Consider the following 21,309-nt stretch of genomic DNA (forward strand, 5'->3'; position numbering starts at 1 on the left):
AACATTTTTCTTTTTCTAAAGAATTCAAGGACATGATGAAGCTTTTTATATAATTCTATTGTTTTTACTTTACTTGGGCATATATCGTGTGTATGATTACAATTATTATAATTAACGTTTGCTCATGATTATAGTTATATTTTTTTACTCTGTATTTATATTTTCCATGATTATGAAGCACGCTAGTTTTTAATCGGCATATAAAACTAGTCTGTTATTTGGTAACAAAAAATAAACGTTTTAGACTGTCATTGAACTTTGATTTAGAGTGAATCATTTGTTTGCCGCGGTCATAGTCTTAATAAGTTTAAGCTGAATCACTGTTGTTGGTGTTAAGTAATACGTATTATTTCAATGACGCTTTTAATGCTGCGCTTCTTTGCGAACACTTATGGTCTTTTAGCAGACCGCTGAACGTTCAACTGAACTCTAGTCAGATCTGGAAATTGAAGACGGCCGCATCACTTTCTAAAATTAATGCTTATAAATTATAATATTAAAGCCAGCTCTCAGTTAAGTGAAAATGGCATAAGAGAATAAAACAATACGAAAATTAATATATCATCCTAATTTTTTATTGTCATGAGATTCCTTAATGGGCGTTATAGAATTTCAATTGTAATTAATTAAGGAATGTTATGTTAAACGCTTAATTATCTAATCTTATATCACTTATATTTATATGCAAATAGTTTTTCACTTATAATAGCTATACTTAAATGACGTATCAGTTATCTCTGGAAAATCTAAGAAGCGATTATCGAAAACAATGTTTTTCAGATAACATATATAATAATACATACCCTTTTAATAATGTCAGTCACTACTTACATAGTTAAGCATGTTTTTTTTTTGTTATATAATCAATGTGAAGAAAAATCCATTCTAACAAAGTAAAATAATATGCATTTAAATAATTTTTCTTTGATGATAGCCAATAGCAATATAAATATTTCAATATTTTTGTATAGCTTGGTAGAATTGCATAGTGTAAAATCCCAATGAAATCCCCCTCCATTGAGACATTCGTGAAACATGGAATTTGCAAGTTAAAAGTACATATTATAAATGTCTACATGTATAAGTAAAACGCGGTTGTCTCGTGATGCTTCTAACGGTGCTGTCTTATTGGTCGCTTTTGTTGACGTCATGTTAAGTGACCAATAGGAGATCGAGTATAATTTATTTTTAGAACATGAACGTGAATGGTGGGGATTAAGGAAAACTCTACGTTGTACATCGTTATTGGAGCCACCATTGTTGCACAACATTTTTGGAGCTCGCACAGGGCGATTGTGGTTTTCGTTGTGATTGAAACACATTAAATATTTTACTACAAAATCTATCAATATTATTAGTATACAACGGCTTTATATGTGTGTTAAAGTTACTTCTTTTTCATTAATTTTAAAGAGTAACTTGATATCTTTAGCGCTTGAGCCTACAAAAAGAAGACTTTTTGAGGTAAGTAGATAGAACAACATTCTAAATAAATATTGCGCAAGATAGTATTAATTTTAATATAATTTCTATTATAAATACTAACTATGTGGTATTTATTTTAATCTTATGTTAAATGTAATCCAGGTTAGATGGTTATTATATTAAGTTTCTATAACTGTACACGTGAACAAGTTCCGACTTGTCGCGCACATGTTGATGCGTATTCGCCTTGGTCCGATCAAGTATTTTGTAATATATGTTTTCTAGAACATCATAGAATGGTTTTATAACGTATGTTTGGTTTAAACGTTCCTAAAATATTTAAATTACTTTTACCATGGCTTTATTTGCCTAGAATGATAATAACTTTTTCCAAATGCCATTATCTTGTTAATTAATAAACTATTGTTACCACTAAGTCATTAGGCTAATAAGAAGTTTTTAATTGGCATTTACTGTGTAACGATCTCATAATGGTTTTTGTATACTAGTTTTGGTTCAATGCTTGATAGTTTTTTTTTCGTTTAATTAAGTACATATTATAGTGAATGTTGTATGTTATTGACGGGAATTACCGCGTACGTCACTCGTGACCTTTTGACGATACAATTTTTTTAAATAAGTGAAAGTGGTCTACGGATATTTTATAAACCAACTTTTTTTTAATACTGGAAACTTCTTTTCGTTTTTGTATTGTGGTTTCAACCATCAGTCCAACGCTGCCTTGGGTTAAATCGTGTTCTTTTGGATTTATCTAATTCGTGTTTGTGATAGATTTTTAGATTTAATCTTTATATTTACGATTTATTTAATAACTGCAGTATTATTCCCAACAATTGTACGGTTTTTAGTGATTCATAGGAACTGTCGATAAGGGCTATTCTGAAGTGGTTGTAATCGATAGACGTGGGTTGCTAATCGTCGGTTAGTTCGAGGTCGACCAAAAGTTTTCATGATTTTTATTATGATGTTTAATAGGAACTAATATACTCATTTAATATTTGATTTTACGAATCTTGATTTGTACAGTTAAATAGTGTAAATTGAAATAGAATTAAACTTTTGGTATGTGAGCTTGTTTGAATATTTAAAATTTCTAATATTTAAATTTTAAACCGGATTCCAAATTTCGAACGGTATTTCTAATGGGGTTTTTATGTGGGTACAACTGCATTGATTTAAATATATATTACATCGTCGGACTACCTTATTCAAATAAACATTCGTTAAAACTTGGTTCTGGTTACGTGTGATGATGCGGCAATTAATTTTTTACTTTAAATATGTTTGACTGACACAAAAAAGGTTTATTTTACCCAATAAAAATTATAAAACATTATTATGAGATACGAAGGAATTATTTTTTTCTAATTTATTGAGAACTGAGTTACTTTACTGCTATAACTAAGTTTTAATAGCTTAATCTTAATGTATAACGTATGATTTTCTTTTGTTACAGGCCTATTCCTGTTAAGAGAGTTGCTTGGTTGGGAGCCTAAAGGTTTACAATTTCCTTAGGGACTCAAGAAGAGTTCAATAAAGTAAGTACCACCGCTGTAGCGGTTCTGTTCCCCCTAACCCCATCTTATGTTACAGGATACAAACGTCGTACGAAGAAAGTCTAAATTGAAAACTACCCACGACGGCTATCAATGAATATAATTTGTCCTTCAATAGAAAAAAATAGGGGCGAAATTTGATAAAAAATTTTAGGCGGATATATCAATATTATTCCGATCAGTTTCCATAAATTTTTGTTATTGTTTATCGGTACATATAAACTTAAAAAATATAATACCATATAAGTAATTGTATTGTTTCAAATTGTTGCTATTTAAATCTGTTAGTTAATTAAAACCTTTGTTATTTTCCTTTAAAAACATGATAAAAATTTCTCTTCTTATCAACTCTCTGAATTCGCCTAAATCAATTAACTGCGTTAAATCATAAAATTTTCACTAAGAAATAATTCGAAACGGTGTTTTCAAGTTTACAGAGAAATAGCAACCATTTCATTAAAAAACCGGTTACATGACTTGTTAGAGATATTAATTTACCATTAAAACTCTCATTTTGTTTCTCGGAGAAATAATTATATTTATTTTAATCATATTTATGCCATCCCATACATTGTCATGTAAACGAGATTCTGTGTATCTATCTTTGTTTATTTGCAACTCGTATAGTTACAAAGATCATTTTCACTAATTCCTCTATACGGTTGCATTTAAACTTGCATATATTTTCTATAAATGATCACCATTTTCTTCTATCCCATTCACTCTGTCTTCCTCTGTCTCACCACCACAATCCTTGCTTCATAATAAAACAACCGCATTTTGTTACGTCGTGCCATTTTTGTTTGTAGTTCTATTCAAAATGGTTGCTCAAAAGATCACCGTCAGTCCGCGTCAAGGAGACGATAACGGAACAAAGTTCAATTCAAACCAAAGACAAGGTTTTTTCGCAAACGAGTCTCAAGGCTCGACGTTCTCTGAAACTAATAGACATAGATCGCTTAAAGTTCCAAAAGAACCAACAGGTGAACGGTCAGCGCGGAGTAATCCCCAACGCAAGAACAGAATTGCCAACATCTACTCCAACGCCAACAACCAGCTTTTCAGAGGTAAGAGGGGTCGTCGCCGGTCGTGAGTACTAATATATTACATTATTATATTAGTTTTACATGGAATTATATATTGAAAAATAGTTAATTCGTCAATTAACATATCGTATCATCGATTTCAGGAATTTTTGAAAACGGACCTGCTATTCACCAACACAATGTTCCACGACATGGATTGCGAGTTCTTCCAAGATCTGGTGCAATTGACTTCAGCATCCGCCGAGGAAGGAATAGTACAGTCCATTGGTAAGGTTTTGATTAAATTAAAAAAATGCAAACCACAATGACATTAATATTTCACTTATTAAAATCTATTTATGTTCCTGTCCAACATCTTATTGTATTTTATATGATTATCCACAGATTCTCAAAAAATAACCGAAAAGGCAAGGGCATACCACACAGACACACAGCACACACCATTCTCACCGCAAGGTTGGGATGTTTCGGACGCTAATTCGCCGTCAGCTTCGACTCATAATCAAACGCAGAGCTATCCCGTCTCTCCCACCGACGAGGGGATGGCTACTGGCTTTAATACTGATGTATTTTACAATTCAAATGCTATCAACGAAGTTAACATACCGTTCCAAGAACAGTTCTTAGACATCAGTACACTGCCGTTGACGATAGGTGATTTAGCGCCGGATAGTGTTGCCGAAACGAATCCGTGGCAGGCCGCGGAATTCACTTGGCAAAACACTGACGACTTAGACTACACAAAACCAACATCGAACATACACACTATGCCCTTCATAGACCAAGAGGACTCCCTGGACACGAAATTCATATCTGTTATACCTAGGGAGGTTGAGAGCAATGACGTAGTTATATCAGAGTACATCATTAATGAGACGCCAGAAACTAAACCGGCTGCCGCCCACAACTATACTGTCCAAGAGAGGCGGAGTGGTGGGCTGTCGCTAGATGTCGCCAGGTATCCACACAACTGGCAAGGAGAAGTCATCAGCACACCAGAGGTTCTTAGTTTTGTCGAGCAATTGGAGAGAGAGAAATGTACACTCCCAAGCTCGGTAAGAATGTTTTAAATTGTCACAAAATTATTTTTATGTATTTTGTAACCGTAATTGACATTATTTTTTTTATCCACAGCATACTTTGGCCACTGATCATACAGCCTTCACGGAGAACACGATTATTGAAGATTCCCCTCCGGCCCCCGTCGACTATGAACCTATCACACCCAAAAGTGAACCGCAAATTGATTCGGACGAGGATATAAAACCAGGACCGAGGAAGAGAAGGCGGAACGACAGCGAGGACTCGGACGTATCATACACTCCTTATTCTGTTAGCAGTTCACCTAGAAAGTATAGGAAACGAAAGCCTAGCATACCAATCAAAGACATGATCAGAGCTCTAGAAGGCGCCCAGCAACAAACCAAAGCTAGAAGGGGCCGACCACCCAAGAGGAGGGAAAGCGACGTGTCGGCTGTAAGCGAAAACTCGTCATCCACACACGAGATAAGTTACAGGAAACTCCGGGACAAAAATAATGAAGCATCCAAGAGATCGAGAATGAACAGAAAGCTGAAAGAACTGCAAATGGAACAAATGGCCGTCGACTTGGAAGAAAGAAATAAGAGACTGCGAATAAGGGCAGAACTATTAGAAGAAGCGACGAAGAAGCTTCGGGATGCCTTCATGTTAGCGGTGTCACAGAAAAAGGCTGGTTAACTGCTGTCGCGTGCGGGACACGATTGAAAAGATAAAAAATCTATATAAATAGATATTTGATATTAGATTGGCTGATATAGCTAGGAGTACAGGCCTTAGCATGTAATGTATGAGTTTTCCTACGCCATTCAGTACTTGGAATCCGATCACTGCAGCCTCTTGGTTCTGACATAGATTCCTGGATTTTTAACAAATTGATGTTGTAGATATAAGAATTGGTTTTATTAGGGTATATTGTAATGAACACATGAATTATTTCACTAGAAAAGTTAAAAATCTTAAGTTAGTTATGGTTAAGTCTAATGTCTTAGTTTGCCACAAGCCACAGCCATAGCTTGGCTTGAACTATGAATACAATATCTACACTTAAATAATTATATTCTATGCCTAAATCTTTAATATCCAGTCGGGTAATGCATGTTATTTGACTCGTAGAATTTATTGTTTTTTTTTAATAAACACTACATCTTGTTGTATTTGTCGTATCATTATTTGAATATTCTATATTTAAAAATATGTCTATCGAAACGGTGACAGAATCAAAGGTGGAACTCTATTATGAATATGAATTTTTGAGCAGAAGATTCTTGTATGAATTACGATCATTGTTCCGTTGGCGGTGATATAATAGAATATAGATAAAACTTATAAATCTTGAAGTCTACAGGCAGTCCTCGACTATACGTCAATAGTTTCGATTTCCGGCATAGGAAAAATCGCTTGTCGCGAGGTCAATGTCCACAGCCGGTGCGGCCCGGTGTCGGGGATTTCCCACACGTGCTTGTTTAGGTTGTTTAAAGAACAGGCCATCGAGACAATACATTTTTTTTTGCATCTGACAGTTTTTGTTTTTGCATACATACTTATTTAAATTAATTTAAGTCTAAACAAGACAGTCATATTAAATGAGAGAGAAAGTAAGAAAGACAATTACGATGGAGGTTAAGTTTAAGATTCTAAAGCTCAAAGATCGCGGTTGTGCGATTTCGTCTATTGCACGAGAACATAATTTATCTCGCACGACTGTACAGATTAAAAGATAAAGAAAAACTCCTAACAATAAATTACGTCGCTTCCAACAACACTATTTCACAAAAAGAATTGCTTTAAGGAATGGAAAAACACTTGTTCATCTGGATTCAAAATAAGGAACTGACTGTCATCAACACAGAATGCTATGAAATTTTTTGAAGTAAATAATGCTAATTTTGAGACATATTATAATGTTAATTAGTGCAGCCTATCCGTGGAACCGAAACCTGTATGATAGCAAGAAGCAATCTAGAATTGGTAATTTCTTTAAGTCGAGAGTTTATTATTTGTCATAACATATTAAAGATTTCTTATCATATATTATTGGAATTAATCCAATCATTAAATAATGAATCTTCGGCTGTACCTTATCCCTTAACCCACAACAAGTCCCGTAAGAACTCCTGCGCTGTTAATAAATTGTGGTAGTTATAAACAAAAAACCTGAATAAAATCCTTATACCATACATTCTTGTCGTTGTATAGGCTACGGTTTGTAGATGTTAGAGTTATACTCTGCGCTCTGTTTCTAAATTATAATAAGATTTTATTTCAAATGTTGAAACCGAAACATTGTACGTCACAGAAAATAAAACGACTAATCAATTAATACGAGGGTCAAAATAAAGAGAGAAATAAAAAATATATTTTGTGGCTGTAAAAAGAGTAATTTATTTATAATTCACAATTCGACAATAATATGTACCAAACAAATTTTGAAGTACACAAACAATATATAATATAAAGTCACGAAGACAACAGCGGTAGATCCTTGCGATCCATCTTTATTCAAATAATACAGTAACTTTCAATTTCTATTTCTCATTTGTATGTAGTAAGGCACTAAAATTTCAGAAAGCATGTTCGCGATCTGTCTATTCAATGCCTTAGTTACACTTGGATTGCTTTCACGAATTTTGAGTGTAAAGATAAATAATACAATTAACATTCTTATAATATTCTAAATGGACTAAATATTTAGTATAAGACTAAAGGAAAATAGGATTCCCGTTGGTGGCAATGCAATGTATTACAGTGAAATCAGCACAAATGGTATCAACATCACAACAATGTCAACTAAAACAAATTATTCACAAAATAAATCGGAGAGCACCTGTAACAATCAGTTCATTGCAAAATGGTAGCAAAAATTCGCATAGTAAGTTGCTCTTAGCCGATTTTGATGTAACCCACTTATAATTATTACAATGTAACAAACCCATAGAAAATTTACACCAATCAGTACACGGTTACTATTAAGGAGCCCCAGCCTTCACTGCGTCCCATACAGAGCTGGGGAACATGCGAGCGAAAATATCGATGGACAGGTCTCGAATACTGAATGAAAGCTGATCGAGCTCAGCTCCACGGCGGAGACAGTGAAGGCTGGGGCTGTCTCGAAGCGAGACGAGCATGAGCTCCAATACACACGTACACCACACCACCGCACTAACTACTAATGAGTTCTTCGCAGCACTATGATAGTCCTAGTGCGTCACTATCGACACTTGATACTCGTTAATTTACACTTTACACTCTAGTCACAGTAAACGGAAACTGTTGTATGAAGCGCGCCGGTGATTGTTCATCTAGTCGGAGCCGCCGTCGTCCGCGTTCTCCAGGAAGCTGAATTTATTTGATGCGACAAAGTTCTGGAAATAGATATAAGGAATTTATGAATATTCATATACTGAAATTAAAATAAGCTCAATAAAGATTTGTATACAACGACAAAACTCTCTGCTGGTTCACTATACATTAATGTTGATCTAGTATAAAAAAAAATTGTCACATCTCGAATGGATTGCAATTTAATGTAATAAAATTTTATCGAATCATATAATGTGAGCTAAACTTAAGGACAGAAATTACATTTTCAGAGTCCTTACATAAATATTTAACTATGAGATTACATGTAACGGCCACAGATATTTTGTGAAACGAATTATCGTGTCTGATTTTCATCTTATTACAGTATAAACAGCGGTTAGTTTAGTTTATTATTGATCATACCGGTTTTTCCTGTTCCTTAAGCTTGGGTAGCGGCCTGTCTTCCTCGTGTCTCTCACGACTACGTCTTCCATTACGAATGTCGTTGTCCCCACGTCTTTCGGGTGACTCTTGTCGCGGGCGGTCGGCGACGTCCCGCCGCGAGTCGTGATCTCCATCCTTGCGGTCACCGTCATCCCTGTACCGCCTATCCCTGTCCTCTCCCGAGTAGTCTCTTCTATCCTTATTATCCTCTCTGTTGTAGTCGCGTCGCCTGTCATCTCTGTTGTAATCGCGTTTTTCCCTGTCATCTCTGTTGTAATCGCGTTTTTCCCTGTCATCTCTGTTGTAATCGCGCTTTTCCCTGTCATCTCTGTTGTAATCGCGCTTTTCCCTGTCATCTCTGTTGTAATCGCGCTTTTCCCTGTCATCTCTGTTATAATCGCGCTTTTCTCTATCATCTCTGTTGTAATCGCGCTTTTCCCTATCATCTCTGTTGTAATCGCGTTTTTCCCTATCATCCCTGTTGTAATCGCGCTTTTCTTTATCGTCCCTGTTGTAATCGCGCCTATCCCTGTCATCTTTATTGTAGTCGCGCCTGTCTCTATCGTCCTTAGAATAGTCCCGCCTGTCCCGGTCATCCTTGGAATAGTCCCGTCTATCCCTATTGTCCCTGGAGTAGTCGCGCTTGTCCCTGTCGTCTCTGGAACCGTCGCGTCTGTCCCTATCGTCCCGGGAGTAGTCGGCGCGGTCACGGTTGTAGCTGCGGGAATCTCTGCCGCGGTCGCGATCATCTATAATATAATATAGTGACGTTAATAAGGAATGGAACACTTTGTATGTATCCCATATAAATATATATTTTTACTCACCACGCCTTGGACCTCCTCGACGATCACCTGAATGATCATTCTAGAGGAAAAGATAATTTATTTTATTAATTGATATCAAATATTATTAACAACATATATATTGATTGGTTAATATTTCTTACTCTGCGTCCCCAACGCTCCTTTTCTTCAGCAGCTTTTCTAGCTTCCTCTTCTTGTTTTCGTAGACGTTCCTCTATTTCACGTTCCCTAGAATTAACGACACGTCTTAAAATCCCTGAACAAATCTTAGTCTGAGTGGATAATAAATTGATTTTAGGATTGTGGGTATGAAGCGACCGAGTTGCGTACAGTACACTACACGGTGTCTAGTTGACCCTCGCTTTATTGTAGCGTATTAGGACTAGAGTCCTATAACAATCATTATATAGTATAATAACCATTATTTTATACGCATAGTGGTTAAAGGTAGATGGCGTTGTGTATTGTGCACTTACTTGGCAGCCGTGTCGACTGGCTTGGCGGCGCCGAAGACTTTCTCAGCGGGCACAGGTTTTGCTGTTGGACGATCTTCTGATGCCGGCGGTGCAGGCGCGGGCTCCGGCTCAAGTGGTACCGTGCGAGGTAGCAGGTTCAATTTAGGACGCTCGCGAGGTTTATCTGGATAAATAAAATTTTGTAAGCCATATAATTAAATAACTTTCAGTTAATAACTGGATCTATGCTAATGAAAATGTTTAATGCTTGCAAATGTTGTGGTATTCAAAAAGGTACCTACCTTCTCTGGGCGGATCGCGGTCGCGATCACGCTCCCGGTCGCCGAATCCTCGACCGCCGAAACCTCGTCCCTCGCGACTTCTGCGATAGGGAAACAGATCATGTAATATGGAACACATGAAATGACAAAAGTAAAACATTTAAAACGAGATCACACACCCATATCCGTCTCTATCTGCTGTGCGGAATCCATCACGTCCGCCATAGCCGCGTTCACGGCCTCTGAAAATAACAAACAAAAATACTTCTTAATTATTATACATTCAGTGGTGTTTTTTTACCGGTCTTATGTCCCAAATTTCACGATTGGGGAATTTTCCCTTGATTTTCGCCCATCCGCGTCGCCAGGATCAACATTAGAGGAAGAAAAAATATATTTTTTTCTTCTAATGTTTATTATATATAAAGTTTAATTTCCGTTGAACCGGTTCACGTAGTTGTTTCGGTTCGTTTCGAGTTCCGATTCAGCAGAAAAAAAACATTCTGGACTCCGGTTCACGGTTCGGAATAACAAGCCCATTCGTTCTGGTTTTTGTTCCGGTTTGGGTTCGGTTTAAACCCTTATTTATAATAATATATATGAAAATTCGTCAAAAATTAGAAAAAAATCCAATTCTTTTTAATTTTTTTTCAATACGTCAGCCAATTTTCGTTATCAGAAATCATCTTTAGTTCCGGAACGCGTTCCTATCCAAAAAGGAAGTACCGGTACGACGTTCTGGAGTGTTCCAGCTGGACAACACCACTGAATATTTTATTAAAATATATTTATATATTTTTTATTTCAAAGACTTAATATTACCTTCTAAACATCAACCCTATTATAAAGCTCCGCTATGTCAATAGTAAAACAAGACGGGTACTCGACGAACCGTTCAATACGAGGGGGACAATTATTCGACCATAGTGAGTTTGTTAACCCTTTTAACGTTCCGCCATTGAATATGAAAATCTGAGTTTGTGAATAGGGTCACAGAATCTTCACACGGGTCATTCAGTGGGACAACTCTCAGGCAATTACATTTTGAAGGAACTAGTATACAATTGCAAATCTATATTCCGAAACTTTTTGGTTGGAATTATGATTGTGAAAATGAAATTTTAAATGTATATTAACTACTTCGTTTTTAATTCAAATTCCAGCTTAACATCGCTTTAATATTACAATCGTATAGTAATATATACCCTTCTCTGTCTCGTCCATATGAATCCCGACCACCGTAGGGCGCCCGCGGCGGCTCGGGTCGCTCAGCATCACGCCAGCCGCCCGGACGGTTATCGGCGCTTGCTGTATTAAAAAATTACATCGTTACAATGTATACAAGTATATATTCACCCCCTTATTAATAAATTATATCAAAAGCTCAGAACGACAGGTAGGAGCAAGCCGAAGACTAGTCTGAATTGAGTTACGGATGGATATCCGTGTCACAGATTGTACTAAAATTGCTGGTCGCAGAGAATTCCAATAACTTTTAGGGTTAAATCTCCTCTATAAGAATCCTCGACCAGCCCTGAAGTTAGTGTTTCTTGTTTCTCTGCCATCACTATTAGCAATGCCTCCAGCTAGAAGGGACGGTGACCACTTTGCACCGCGACCTTTACTCAGACCTTCCCGGGATGAATAGAGTAACTAATTTCGCTACAGGTCTTTTAAAGCCAATAGTAATATTTTTTTATATTTGTACTCTGTATGTGCATCCCAAGTGTGACATTACAGCTAACTCCGACCATCGTTTCATCATCATAGCATATATTATATAACAGTAAAAATCTGCACGTATTATGTAGAAAATTGCATCACTAGATATTAAAGATTGAGATCAAAACATATTTACCAAAATATGACAATAAAAGCAATTTTAATATGGTTGATAAACTTACAAAAGCCATCACTAATAAATGTGTTATTTTTGTGGGCACTTAATGTAATTAAGTAAATTAAGTCTAAAAATAAATAGTATGGATATCCCTAAACAGTGTTGTTTGCAGTCTTATTTCTATACTTACATTCCCTTTCCCTATCTCTGTCTCTCTCCCTCTCTCTATCTCGGCCCCTTGTCGGTTCAGGCACGGCCCGAGGTCCAGAGCGCCAGTCTCCCATAGTACGCTCGGGGTCATATTCCCTAAAACAAACGACCTGTATAACTATATGTAAATCCCATAGTCCCATATAACTACAAGTCTTTTTCTGGAACCATATGGATTTCAAGCTAATGGATACGCGTGAATCATTGCACATATCTTAATACCACTGAGACAATTTTCTTATTCACATTAATTACAAAATGCAATTTGTAGTGTTAACTAACTTGGAAGTAGTGTTATGAAAGTTTTAGCACCAACATCTGGTGATAATGGTAGTTGTAATGCAGAACATTGTAAAAACAATAAGATTAAGTAAAGATGAGTTATGCTCATATTATAAATTATATGTATTTTATGTATTAAGACCATTACAAAAAGCATCTGATATTACAATATTAAGGCTATACAAATAAATTTACTGTTGTTACTTTGATACAATTCAAAAGTTTGCTTCCGCTGAAATATTCATGGGTTTTGTGAAAGAATAACTATTTCTGAGAAATGTTATTACTTCGCCGGCACAAACGAAATTATCTATTGTGTATAACACTACCTGAATGTGAACAAAGAAAACACTAACTATAGCAGGCAGTGCGAAAGTGATTTCGTACTTGAAAAAACCCTGTATTGTTATATATGTACTTCCAAACATAAAAGAATAATGTGGCTATGGCTTTAAAATTTTTCAAATAAAGACTTCCTTTTTTCTTAAATCTACACTAAAATTGTCATATGCGAAGATTTACGAATGAAAAACTTTAATCACTGTATCTATTGGGACAATGGAAACTAGTAGTAAAAGCAATGATTAATCAGGAAATTTGAATCAGACATATGACCTTAACAGGTTACTTAACTTGTCATACTACTTTTATGCACAGAGTCAATGTTATAATAAATAAATATATAATACACAGAACTAGACCAATTAACATTCAAGCACGATATTATCATACCTGTCTCGATCAGATTTATTTCTGCCCATACGACGATCATTGTCCTGATTCGATACTTCAATTCTAAGTCTCCTTCCGCTGATTATCTATTGAAAAATAGCTTTAGAAAGTAACTATGATTATAAATGATTTTGTGACTACATGGTGGAAGTGTACTCACCAAATCTGGCAGGTTCATAGCATTGACAAGACTCTCCCTGTCTTCGAAATCTACATCGCCAAAGCCTTTAAGACGGCCTCCCTCCTTTGGCAATCTCAAGTTATTGATCTGATGGCAAACAGAATCATAGTCACATTTAATATGATTTATATAATATGCAAATGCATATAATTTGCTATCTATACTAAAATATCAACCTTGAGTCCTGCAAAGAGCTCCATGATGGCACTTTCTTCGACATCATAGGGCAGGTTTGATATATGAGCGATGTAGGGTGGGCGCCGCGGTATGGACTCATCGTCCACAGCCAGACCTCCACGTGCTGCACGCGATGCTGACGGCAGTACCATCGGCCCGCGATTGCGGGACGAGCTCGAGTATGCGAAACTCTCTGAAACACATTAAACCCTTTCCATTGTATTGCTTTCAAGTATATTAATTGAATATGCCTACTATTATAAAAAAAAGTTCTAATTTTGTCAATTTTAAATGCTATCTCAATCTCATACTAGTTAATTGACTGTGACTGTATTCACTAGATGCAGATGTTATGTAATACCACACTTTAAAGTTATAAGTTTAAGAATATGCATACAGTAGGAACTAAAGCACTTATAATGAACAATATTTTCGTTTTTAAGACAGAAATAATTAATTCAATTAAATAACAGTAATTTTAACATAATGCAAACCTCGGTTTAGAATCTCGGAGTGATTGGAAATACTTGTTAATATTATTGATTAAAATCTCGTAACATTAAACCCTCAGTTCATGAAGGGAGCAAGCCAATGAGAGACTAGTCTGAATTGAGTTGTGACTTGGCGTCATCTCGTAGATTGGACTAAAAGTGCTGGTCATGGGGGCTTCCAACAAAATCCAAATTCTCTGCTCGATCTGAGCCCGAGAGCTCAGACGTCCTCGCTTAAACTTGACTTTGTATTTTCTTGTTCCCCCATCTTCCCGATAAGAGAAGCATCCGTCTAGAATGTTATTAACACAGGAGACCTTTCCTCAGACCTTCCCGGGGCGATGATAACGACGAACGTTCAGTATGTGCGCCCCAAGTACGAGATTAACATTGGCTCGCCATTTCCCTTTTAGTTTCATCATTGGGTCTTAATTACAATAAATAGATTTAATTGAAGCAAATGGATAAGTAATTTACTCACGTTCATCATCTACGGAGTCCGCCCAATTGTTTGCTGTTGGGATGTTGGTTGACTCCGCAATAAAGTTTGTGGCGTCGGCTTTGATCCATTTTATTTTCTTTGATTTCTTGCCTACAACATTTTTAGAAGTTCATTGAAATACCACATTATAAGGGACTTTTTTGTGCTTGTAAGGACAGAAAGGGCAATTTAAGATGACGCATAGCGAGTGAACGACCTACACCGATTTTGGAAAGTGGTTATTCGTGGAATAAGTAAAATGATATTGAAAGGATTGTTCTTAGTAGTAGTAAATTGGCTACTTGTTAGAGATAATATAGATAATGTGAGACTTTATGGAACAAAGAAAAAGTTACAAGAATTAAAAGTTAGAAATGTGGCCACGCGGTAAATCCAAACGTCCGCAGAGGTGAATTGATGACACGTTAGCATTACCTAATTAAACTCGAATGTTAGGAAAACTAATTTTTACATGGCGTAAACAATAATGAACATAATTCATGCATAAATAACAAAAAATCTATAGTAAAATTAAGAGAAATCGAGAGTTTTACACATGACAAAATTAAAAGAACTAACCTGCAGCGGCCATATTACAAGGCTGGGGCCAGTGTTGCCACTGATAGCACAGATTATAACTTTGGGTATACCATACTTATTGTAAATATTACCACATTCATCAAAGTTACCACCATAAAGTAAAATTTTGAGATGATTATGTTAATTAAAATATAGAATGTTTTAAAAATTTGGAAACAATAAATTAAAAAACAATAATGTTAATTTATTTAGAATAGAATTTTAAAGTAACAAATATTAACGTAGTAATTTAATTTAGAAAGGCCGACTTCTGATTACATATTACGTACTTGTTATAAATTTAATAAATAAATAATTAATCAATTATTTTAAGTTATATTAATTTCATATCTATTTTAAAGTTTCTTTTTTACTATGGTGTAAAAATCAATATATGTATTAACCCATAGCCATTTGCGGATATTGGTACCCATTCTTGTTGAATTCTGAAGTAATCATTAGGCAGTAAAATAAAGTACGAAAGCAAAATCATACTTTACTTTTCACGGCGTTACAGCTATTTGAAAAATAAGAAAATTAAATTTGATTTTTAGATAAACATTTATAATAATTCGACAGATAACTGATTAATTTTAATGAGTATAGAAAGATTATTGTTCTATAATCTATAGTATCGGTTATTAGGCTTTATGTGAGTAGTACTTTTATTAATGAATGCATTTTATTTTATTCTTACATTAAAGATGTATTTTGACTCATTTTAATTTTATTTTACTCTTATTTAGTGAGAAATACTCTTAAATCCAAATCCCAGGCCAGCGTACACTGTCTCAGCTCGATTATAGGACTTTTAATACTTTGTTTACATTACAGTTATATTTGTCTTGTAATTAATTAATTGTAATTAAAACTTATGCAAAAGGAAACTGAATTTTCTTTCGGTTTCTTTGTATAAGTCAGTGTTATTAACCGTTAAATTGTCATTCGGAAGTCTAGTTTCTTTAAAAAAGTAGCCTAATAATCTCACGCGCACTCTTAAAACGAATGCTTGCTTTCTGAAGTTGCTTTAATGAATAAGACATTATTTCTCTACCTTTTTATGTTAAATGTGGCAAACGAGTAGATGCGCCACTTGGTGGGCAGTAGCTACCGTTGCCCATGGACATCCGCAACGGAGATGCGTTGTCAAACTTGGTTATTTAGGAATAGGGAAGGGTAGGAATAAATGAATATCAGGAAAAGGTGGGAATAGGGAAAAGGCAACCGCCTCTCTCACTCAACGGACTAAACGCAGCCATTAAAGGCTACTTCACGCCGATCTTCTGTGAGAGGGTGGTATTTCCCCGGTCGAGCCAGCCCATGTTTGATCTGTAGTTACATGACTACAGCTAGGCTCTACCACCTACAATAAAATTACCAAGAATCAAGCCATTGTTGATACCTGGTATTTTTTTCTGAAGTTTAGGAATTTTCGAAATACTTTCTAATTCGGTTTTGAATTGCATATTTTGATAAAATAAACCACTTGGATAAATCGTCGAGTTTCAAAAAACTGTTTTATAAATTGTTACCTACACTGATATTTAAAAAATTTAACAATTTCATCTCATTATTATTAAATTTAAGCATCCAAATTGCATCATTATCAAAACGCCAGAGCCTAATGTAAGGTAATTAACCTTTAACACAGATTAATTATGTGTTCCATCTTAAATTTAAAATTTGTTCACATATAAATTAATTTATTTAAATTTACATGTAAACAATAATACATGATGTAGTTTCGGTGTAAATGTCTGATATGTATATACACTTTTCGTCGCCGTTAAATATATATTATGGAATTCCCTAAAATAATCTAAATTTATAAAATGGAAATTACTACACATCATTAAATTTTTAAAGAATATTATTTATTTTGGGACAAATACAACTACTTGCATAGTATTTTTTTTTAAATTTAAGTAAAGGTTTGGTAATTTAGAATAAATCATTACGGCACAACAAAATAATACAAACACATATTTTACATATGTACTAATTTTATAACCCTTACTTTTAGTTTTACTTTTTAAATTTATTTTTTTGTAGTCCGGTACGGAAGTCCATTTCTTTTTGATAATTATGACCGTAGTAATAAATGAACAAAAATCTTATTACAAGTCGTGTTCAAGGATCCAACTCTCAAAACGAAATAAAACGACTCGTTAAGCGTGGTGTTAAATTATATCGTTATTTTTAGGTTAAGATGTATCTCCAGTAGAAAACTAATAATTTATTGGATGAACAAAGGATCAGAAACTCGATCCGGCGTCTTTGCATAGACGGGTTCGATTTCTTTCACGTAATAAACTGAATATAAATGGGATCTGGATGGCAAGTACTAAAAACTTGTTCCGTATTGTGGTGACTGGTGAGCCGCCGTGTTTATCCTGTGAGCGCGGGTGACTGGGCCAGACACGGACATGACTCGATCTCCGATATTGCGATAGATGGCATTCGAGTCGTGCGCCGTTAACGTGTGGACGTCTCGCTCGCCCCGTCATTCTCATTTCATCGGCCGCTTTTTTTTTTAGTTCGACTTTTATTATTACGGCGGCACGGTGCTAACAATAAAATTCGTTTAATTTTAAAAAATTACATTCGAAAATTTTTATTTTTCGATCATTGAATGACGTAGAAGGTGCAGTGATAACGGGGAAATGTGAATAGTGTTTGTGTTTACGTTGTGATGTGCGTGCTAGACTGTCGTGTTGTGTAGTGTTAAGTGTAGGCTTTATAATGGGGTACGCGTCGAACGGTGCGGGGCGGGCGGCGCACGAGGCCCTGCTGGCGCGCCAGGACGCTGAGCTGAGGCTCATGGAGACCATGAAGAGAAGCCTCCAGGCTAAGATGAAAAGCGACAGAGAATATGCTCTGGCGCTATCCGCTGCGGCTGCGCAAGGACAAAAGATGGACAAATGCGAAGAACTGAACGGTAAATTTATTGGATTTTGATTATTGACTTAAAATAATATAATACAGGTACATAATCGACTCTATTTATTGTATATTAAATAAGTCAATGGAATATAAGATCGCTGAATATGAAAATGAAATAAAATATCAAATATTAATTAACAGTAATTAATAAATCATTATATATGCAAATTTACGAATAATGTGATGTATTATAAAAATGATGTTACTATTATAAATGTAGGAGATAATAACACAGATACCTTGTTCTTGCAAAACTTGTTTATTAGAATGAAACATAAGATTTTGGAATAATGATGTTTGAATGTTCGATTATGTAATAAAATAAATCGCTAACAAGCAAATAATTTTTATATAAATCGATTTACATATCAACTAAAAATAAGCAAATTATATACATATTTTTAATGAAACAGGAATGACAAAAAACATCCATTACGTGTTGCGGTTCAGAATAAAAGGTCAGATTTAAAACTTTAAAAGTCTGATATAACTTTATTTATGTTAAGTTTTATTAATTTCTGTTAGGTTCAGTGATTGCTTCTGCCTGGCGCACCATGACCGAGGAATGGGAGAACACTAGCCGTCTGATCAAGGCCAATGCTGAAGCTCTCGATTCCAGGGCGTTGGACCGTCTCAATTCATTGATGACGGAGAGACGGAAGGCCCGCAAGGTCTATCATGAGGATCATTCAAAAATATCATCTCAGTTTACACAAGTAAGTCAGCTTTCATTTTATATTTAAGTTTCATGTAGGTAGGTTCGTATTCGTTACTATCTGTGTCGTAATTTTGAAAATGTCGAAATAACAACGAGAGGGGCTTTAATTTATTTTGTTGAACTATTTCCTTGTAGATAACGTTATTTTAAACAAAAAAAAGTGATATTTACAATTTTTAACAAGTTTTAGATAAGTTTTTATTACATAGGTATTTATTACACTAATAATGCGATATATTATGTTTTTATTGTTAAAATTTAACTTGGACAGAAAAAGCTGAATATTATTTTATTAGAGTATCTGTAATTATTTTCTAAAGATTTCTTGTTTAAAAAGTTATTTGGTACCTAGGTACCGGAGCGTATAAATATTGTGAAAATTCTTATTTACCACGAACATTTTCTTATGGTTTACTTGATAATAACTTGTAAGAGTTATGAGAAATTCAGTTACAAAATAGACTACATGGTTATGATTTATGGTAAACAATAAAAAATATTTTGTATTACATATACAGCCAACAATTGCATATTTCTGTTGATAAACTTCTGAATCGGACAATAATTATGTTGTCTAGTAATTATTATTTATTCATACAGATTATATTGTCCTAGTCATAGATAAGATAAAGTTAACTATTTCGTTATCTTTATTCTTTGTATTATCTGTGGAATTGATTTTAAATCGGTTAATAGAATAAGTAGTTATCAGTTCGATATCACCGTATCCGATCACGTTTCCATTGACGATAAGACGCTGATTCATATTGTTGCATTTTCTATTTTCTCCTCGTATCGAATAAATCACGTTTTTGCAATCAATGTAAACTGTTATTTAAACATTTGTCGCTACTCTGGTCGCCAAATAGGATCATTTAGGTTGCTTCCTTATTTGTTATAACTAAATCGGTTCAAAGTTTTCCGTTACCGACCTGCTGAACACGTTTCCTTGTTCAGTCATCCGTTTCCTATCGCTAATCTACTCTCATTACCACGCAATTAGATCTTAGAGAACGGTATAAGAATTATCTGTGTCAGGGTCAGACGGTTAACTTTTCAAATGTCGTTGTGTTAAAGACAGGATATCGACTGGTAGGTACGTGTATGACGAGCTCATGTATATGTTTTTTTTTGTTACATATAAATATAAAATGTGTATGGTCTCCATGAATTCCCGATCCCGACATTTCAGAATAAGATTTAGCTGAAATTTTTACGAAAATTATTTGTTTAAAGGAAACTAAAATAACATTTTTAATCTTAAGTACATATTGGAAAAATAATATAATTTTTTAAATCAGAAGTAGACGACTTAAACAAATCTTTGTTAAGCGCATTGCAGTATATCTATCTACCCCGTATCAGTGCCCTGTTGTAATGCGACATGCGATAGATGGTAATGTACATAAAAACAAGTTTTGGTGATGCAATAAAAGTATCGTTTTAGCTTTTAAATAGTCGTTGTCGTACTTTTCGACGAGATTTCCTCATGCTTCCATTCCATCGATAGGCTTTAAAAATATTTTACTTTGACCATAAAAAATCTTTAAGAATGTATAGATAAACATTAAATAGGTCTAGTTAAATTTAAATAGGATTAACTTACAGACAATTTAGTATGTTTTATTCAAAACCGAATGCAGGGAAGTGAATAAACAATTAATATTATTTGAAATCGTTTAATGAGAGTGTACAGGCTTGCCGAAAATATTACTTACGTTGTTAAGCAAACAGATGTTCATCTATTCTGTAATGTATATTTCAAAAGCCAGAGATTGTATTACAGAAGGCTAGTAGACTGGCACGTGATCTCATATTGGGCGCGCGCCAATTTTTTAGCTCATTGTAAATAACACATTGGACCCGTTCGCGACTAACCGGGGCAACATCTGTTATAAGTTATTAGTGGAATAGGTTAAATAATATTATTAAACCATTTTTTGATACATTTAACATCGGTATTGCCATGTAACACAATAGAAATAACAAATGAATATATTTTATTATTTTCTGAAATAAGGTAACAACGTTTGTTTCACGTAATTTCTGTCCTCGTGTTGAATAGTACTTTCTAAATTTTGCATCTTAAGTACCAATGCATTATCATAGTAAGCAGGAAAGTTTACACTGTAAACAACGAAGCCAAACATATTACCTCGTAGAATTTTCTATCTCTCGCTCCAACATAATGCAATAACAATGATTAAGAGAAGGATGCAATACATAATTTCGTAAATTCTATGTGAGCCATGTAAAATGAGTGTGATCTGTATCGGGATTGGCTGGCACCTGTCACCGTT

At 34.8% G+C, this 21,309-nt stretch overlaps 3 protein-coding genes and 1 long non-coding RNA gene across 5 annotated transcripts in view; 3 read left to right on the forward strand and 1 right to left on the reverse strand.

Annotated features, from left to right (window-relative positions):
• The first annotated feature begins 1,041 nt into the window (after nucleotides 1-1,041).
• On the forward strand, nucleotides 1,042-3,238 carry LOC133320347 (uncharacterized). The gene is made up of 2 exons (XR_009753734.1): nucleotides 1,042-1,464; nucleotides 2,903-3,238. It is a non-coding gene; the product is annotated as an uncharacterized LOC133320347 (long non-coding RNA).
• Nucleotides 3,239-3,695: 457 nt separating this feature from the next.
• Nucleotides 3,696-6,243, forward strand: LOC116769271 (uncharacterized). Its single transcript, XM_032660312.2, has 5 exons — nucleotides 3,696-3,728; nucleotides 3,812-4,069; nucleotides 4,192-4,315; nucleotides 4,433-5,103; nucleotides 5,183-6,243. Exons 1-5 carry the CDS (start codon nucleotides 3,696-3,698, stop codon nucleotides 5,765-5,767), a joined length of 1,671 nt encoding a protein of 556 aa, XP_032516203.2. The 3' UTR covers nucleotides 5,768-6,243.
• A 1,203-nt stretch (nucleotides 6,244-7,446) lies between these two features.
• On the reverse strand, nucleotides 7,447-15,414 carry LOC116769204 (eukaryotic translation initiation factor 4B). Its single transcript, XM_061528465.1, has 14 exons — nucleotides 15,349-15,414; nucleotides 14,770-14,880; nucleotides 13,797-13,990; nucleotides 13,600-13,707; nucleotides 13,440-13,525; nucleotides 12,406-12,521; nucleotides 11,581-11,683; nucleotides 10,555-10,617; nucleotides 10,397-10,476; nucleotides 10,116-10,278; nucleotides 9,783-9,867; nucleotides 9,661-9,700; nucleotides 8,813-9,582; nucleotides 7,447-8,451 (listed from the first exon to the last, which is right to left on the reverse strand). The coding sequence occupies exons 1-14, from the start codon at nucleotides 15,359-15,361 to the stop codon at nucleotides 8,389-8,391; spliced, it is 1,995 nt and encodes a 664-aa protein (XP_061384449.1). The 5' UTR covers nucleotides 15,362-15,414; the 3' UTR covers nucleotides 7,447-8,388.
• Nucleotides 15,415-17,796: 2,382 nt separating this feature from the next.
• Nucleotides 17,797-21,309, forward strand: part of LOC116769203 (tyrosine-protein kinase Fer) — a 29,083-nt gene continuing 25,570 nt past the window's right edge. The window contains exons 1-2 of one of the 2 annotated variants that reach the window (XM_032660233.2): nucleotides 17,797-18,286; nucleotides 18,817-19,007. In XM_032660233.2, the coding sequence (XP_032516124.1) occupies nucleotides 18,091-18,286; nucleotides 18,817-19,007 (387 nt within the window). In that variant the 5' untranslated portion in view covers nucleotides 17,797-18,090. The remainder of the gene's footprint in view (nucleotides 18,287-18,816; nucleotides 19,008-21,309) is intronic. The other variant, XM_032660234.2, reaches the window with a different exon arrangement.

This window comes from Danaus plexippus, chromosome 5 (assembly GCF_018135715.1).
Source record: "Danaus plexippus chromosome 5, MEX_DaPlex, whole genome shotgun sequence".
Taxonomy (NCBI): Eukaryota; Metazoa; Arthropoda; class Insecta; order Lepidoptera; family Nymphalidae; genus Danaus; species Danaus plexippus.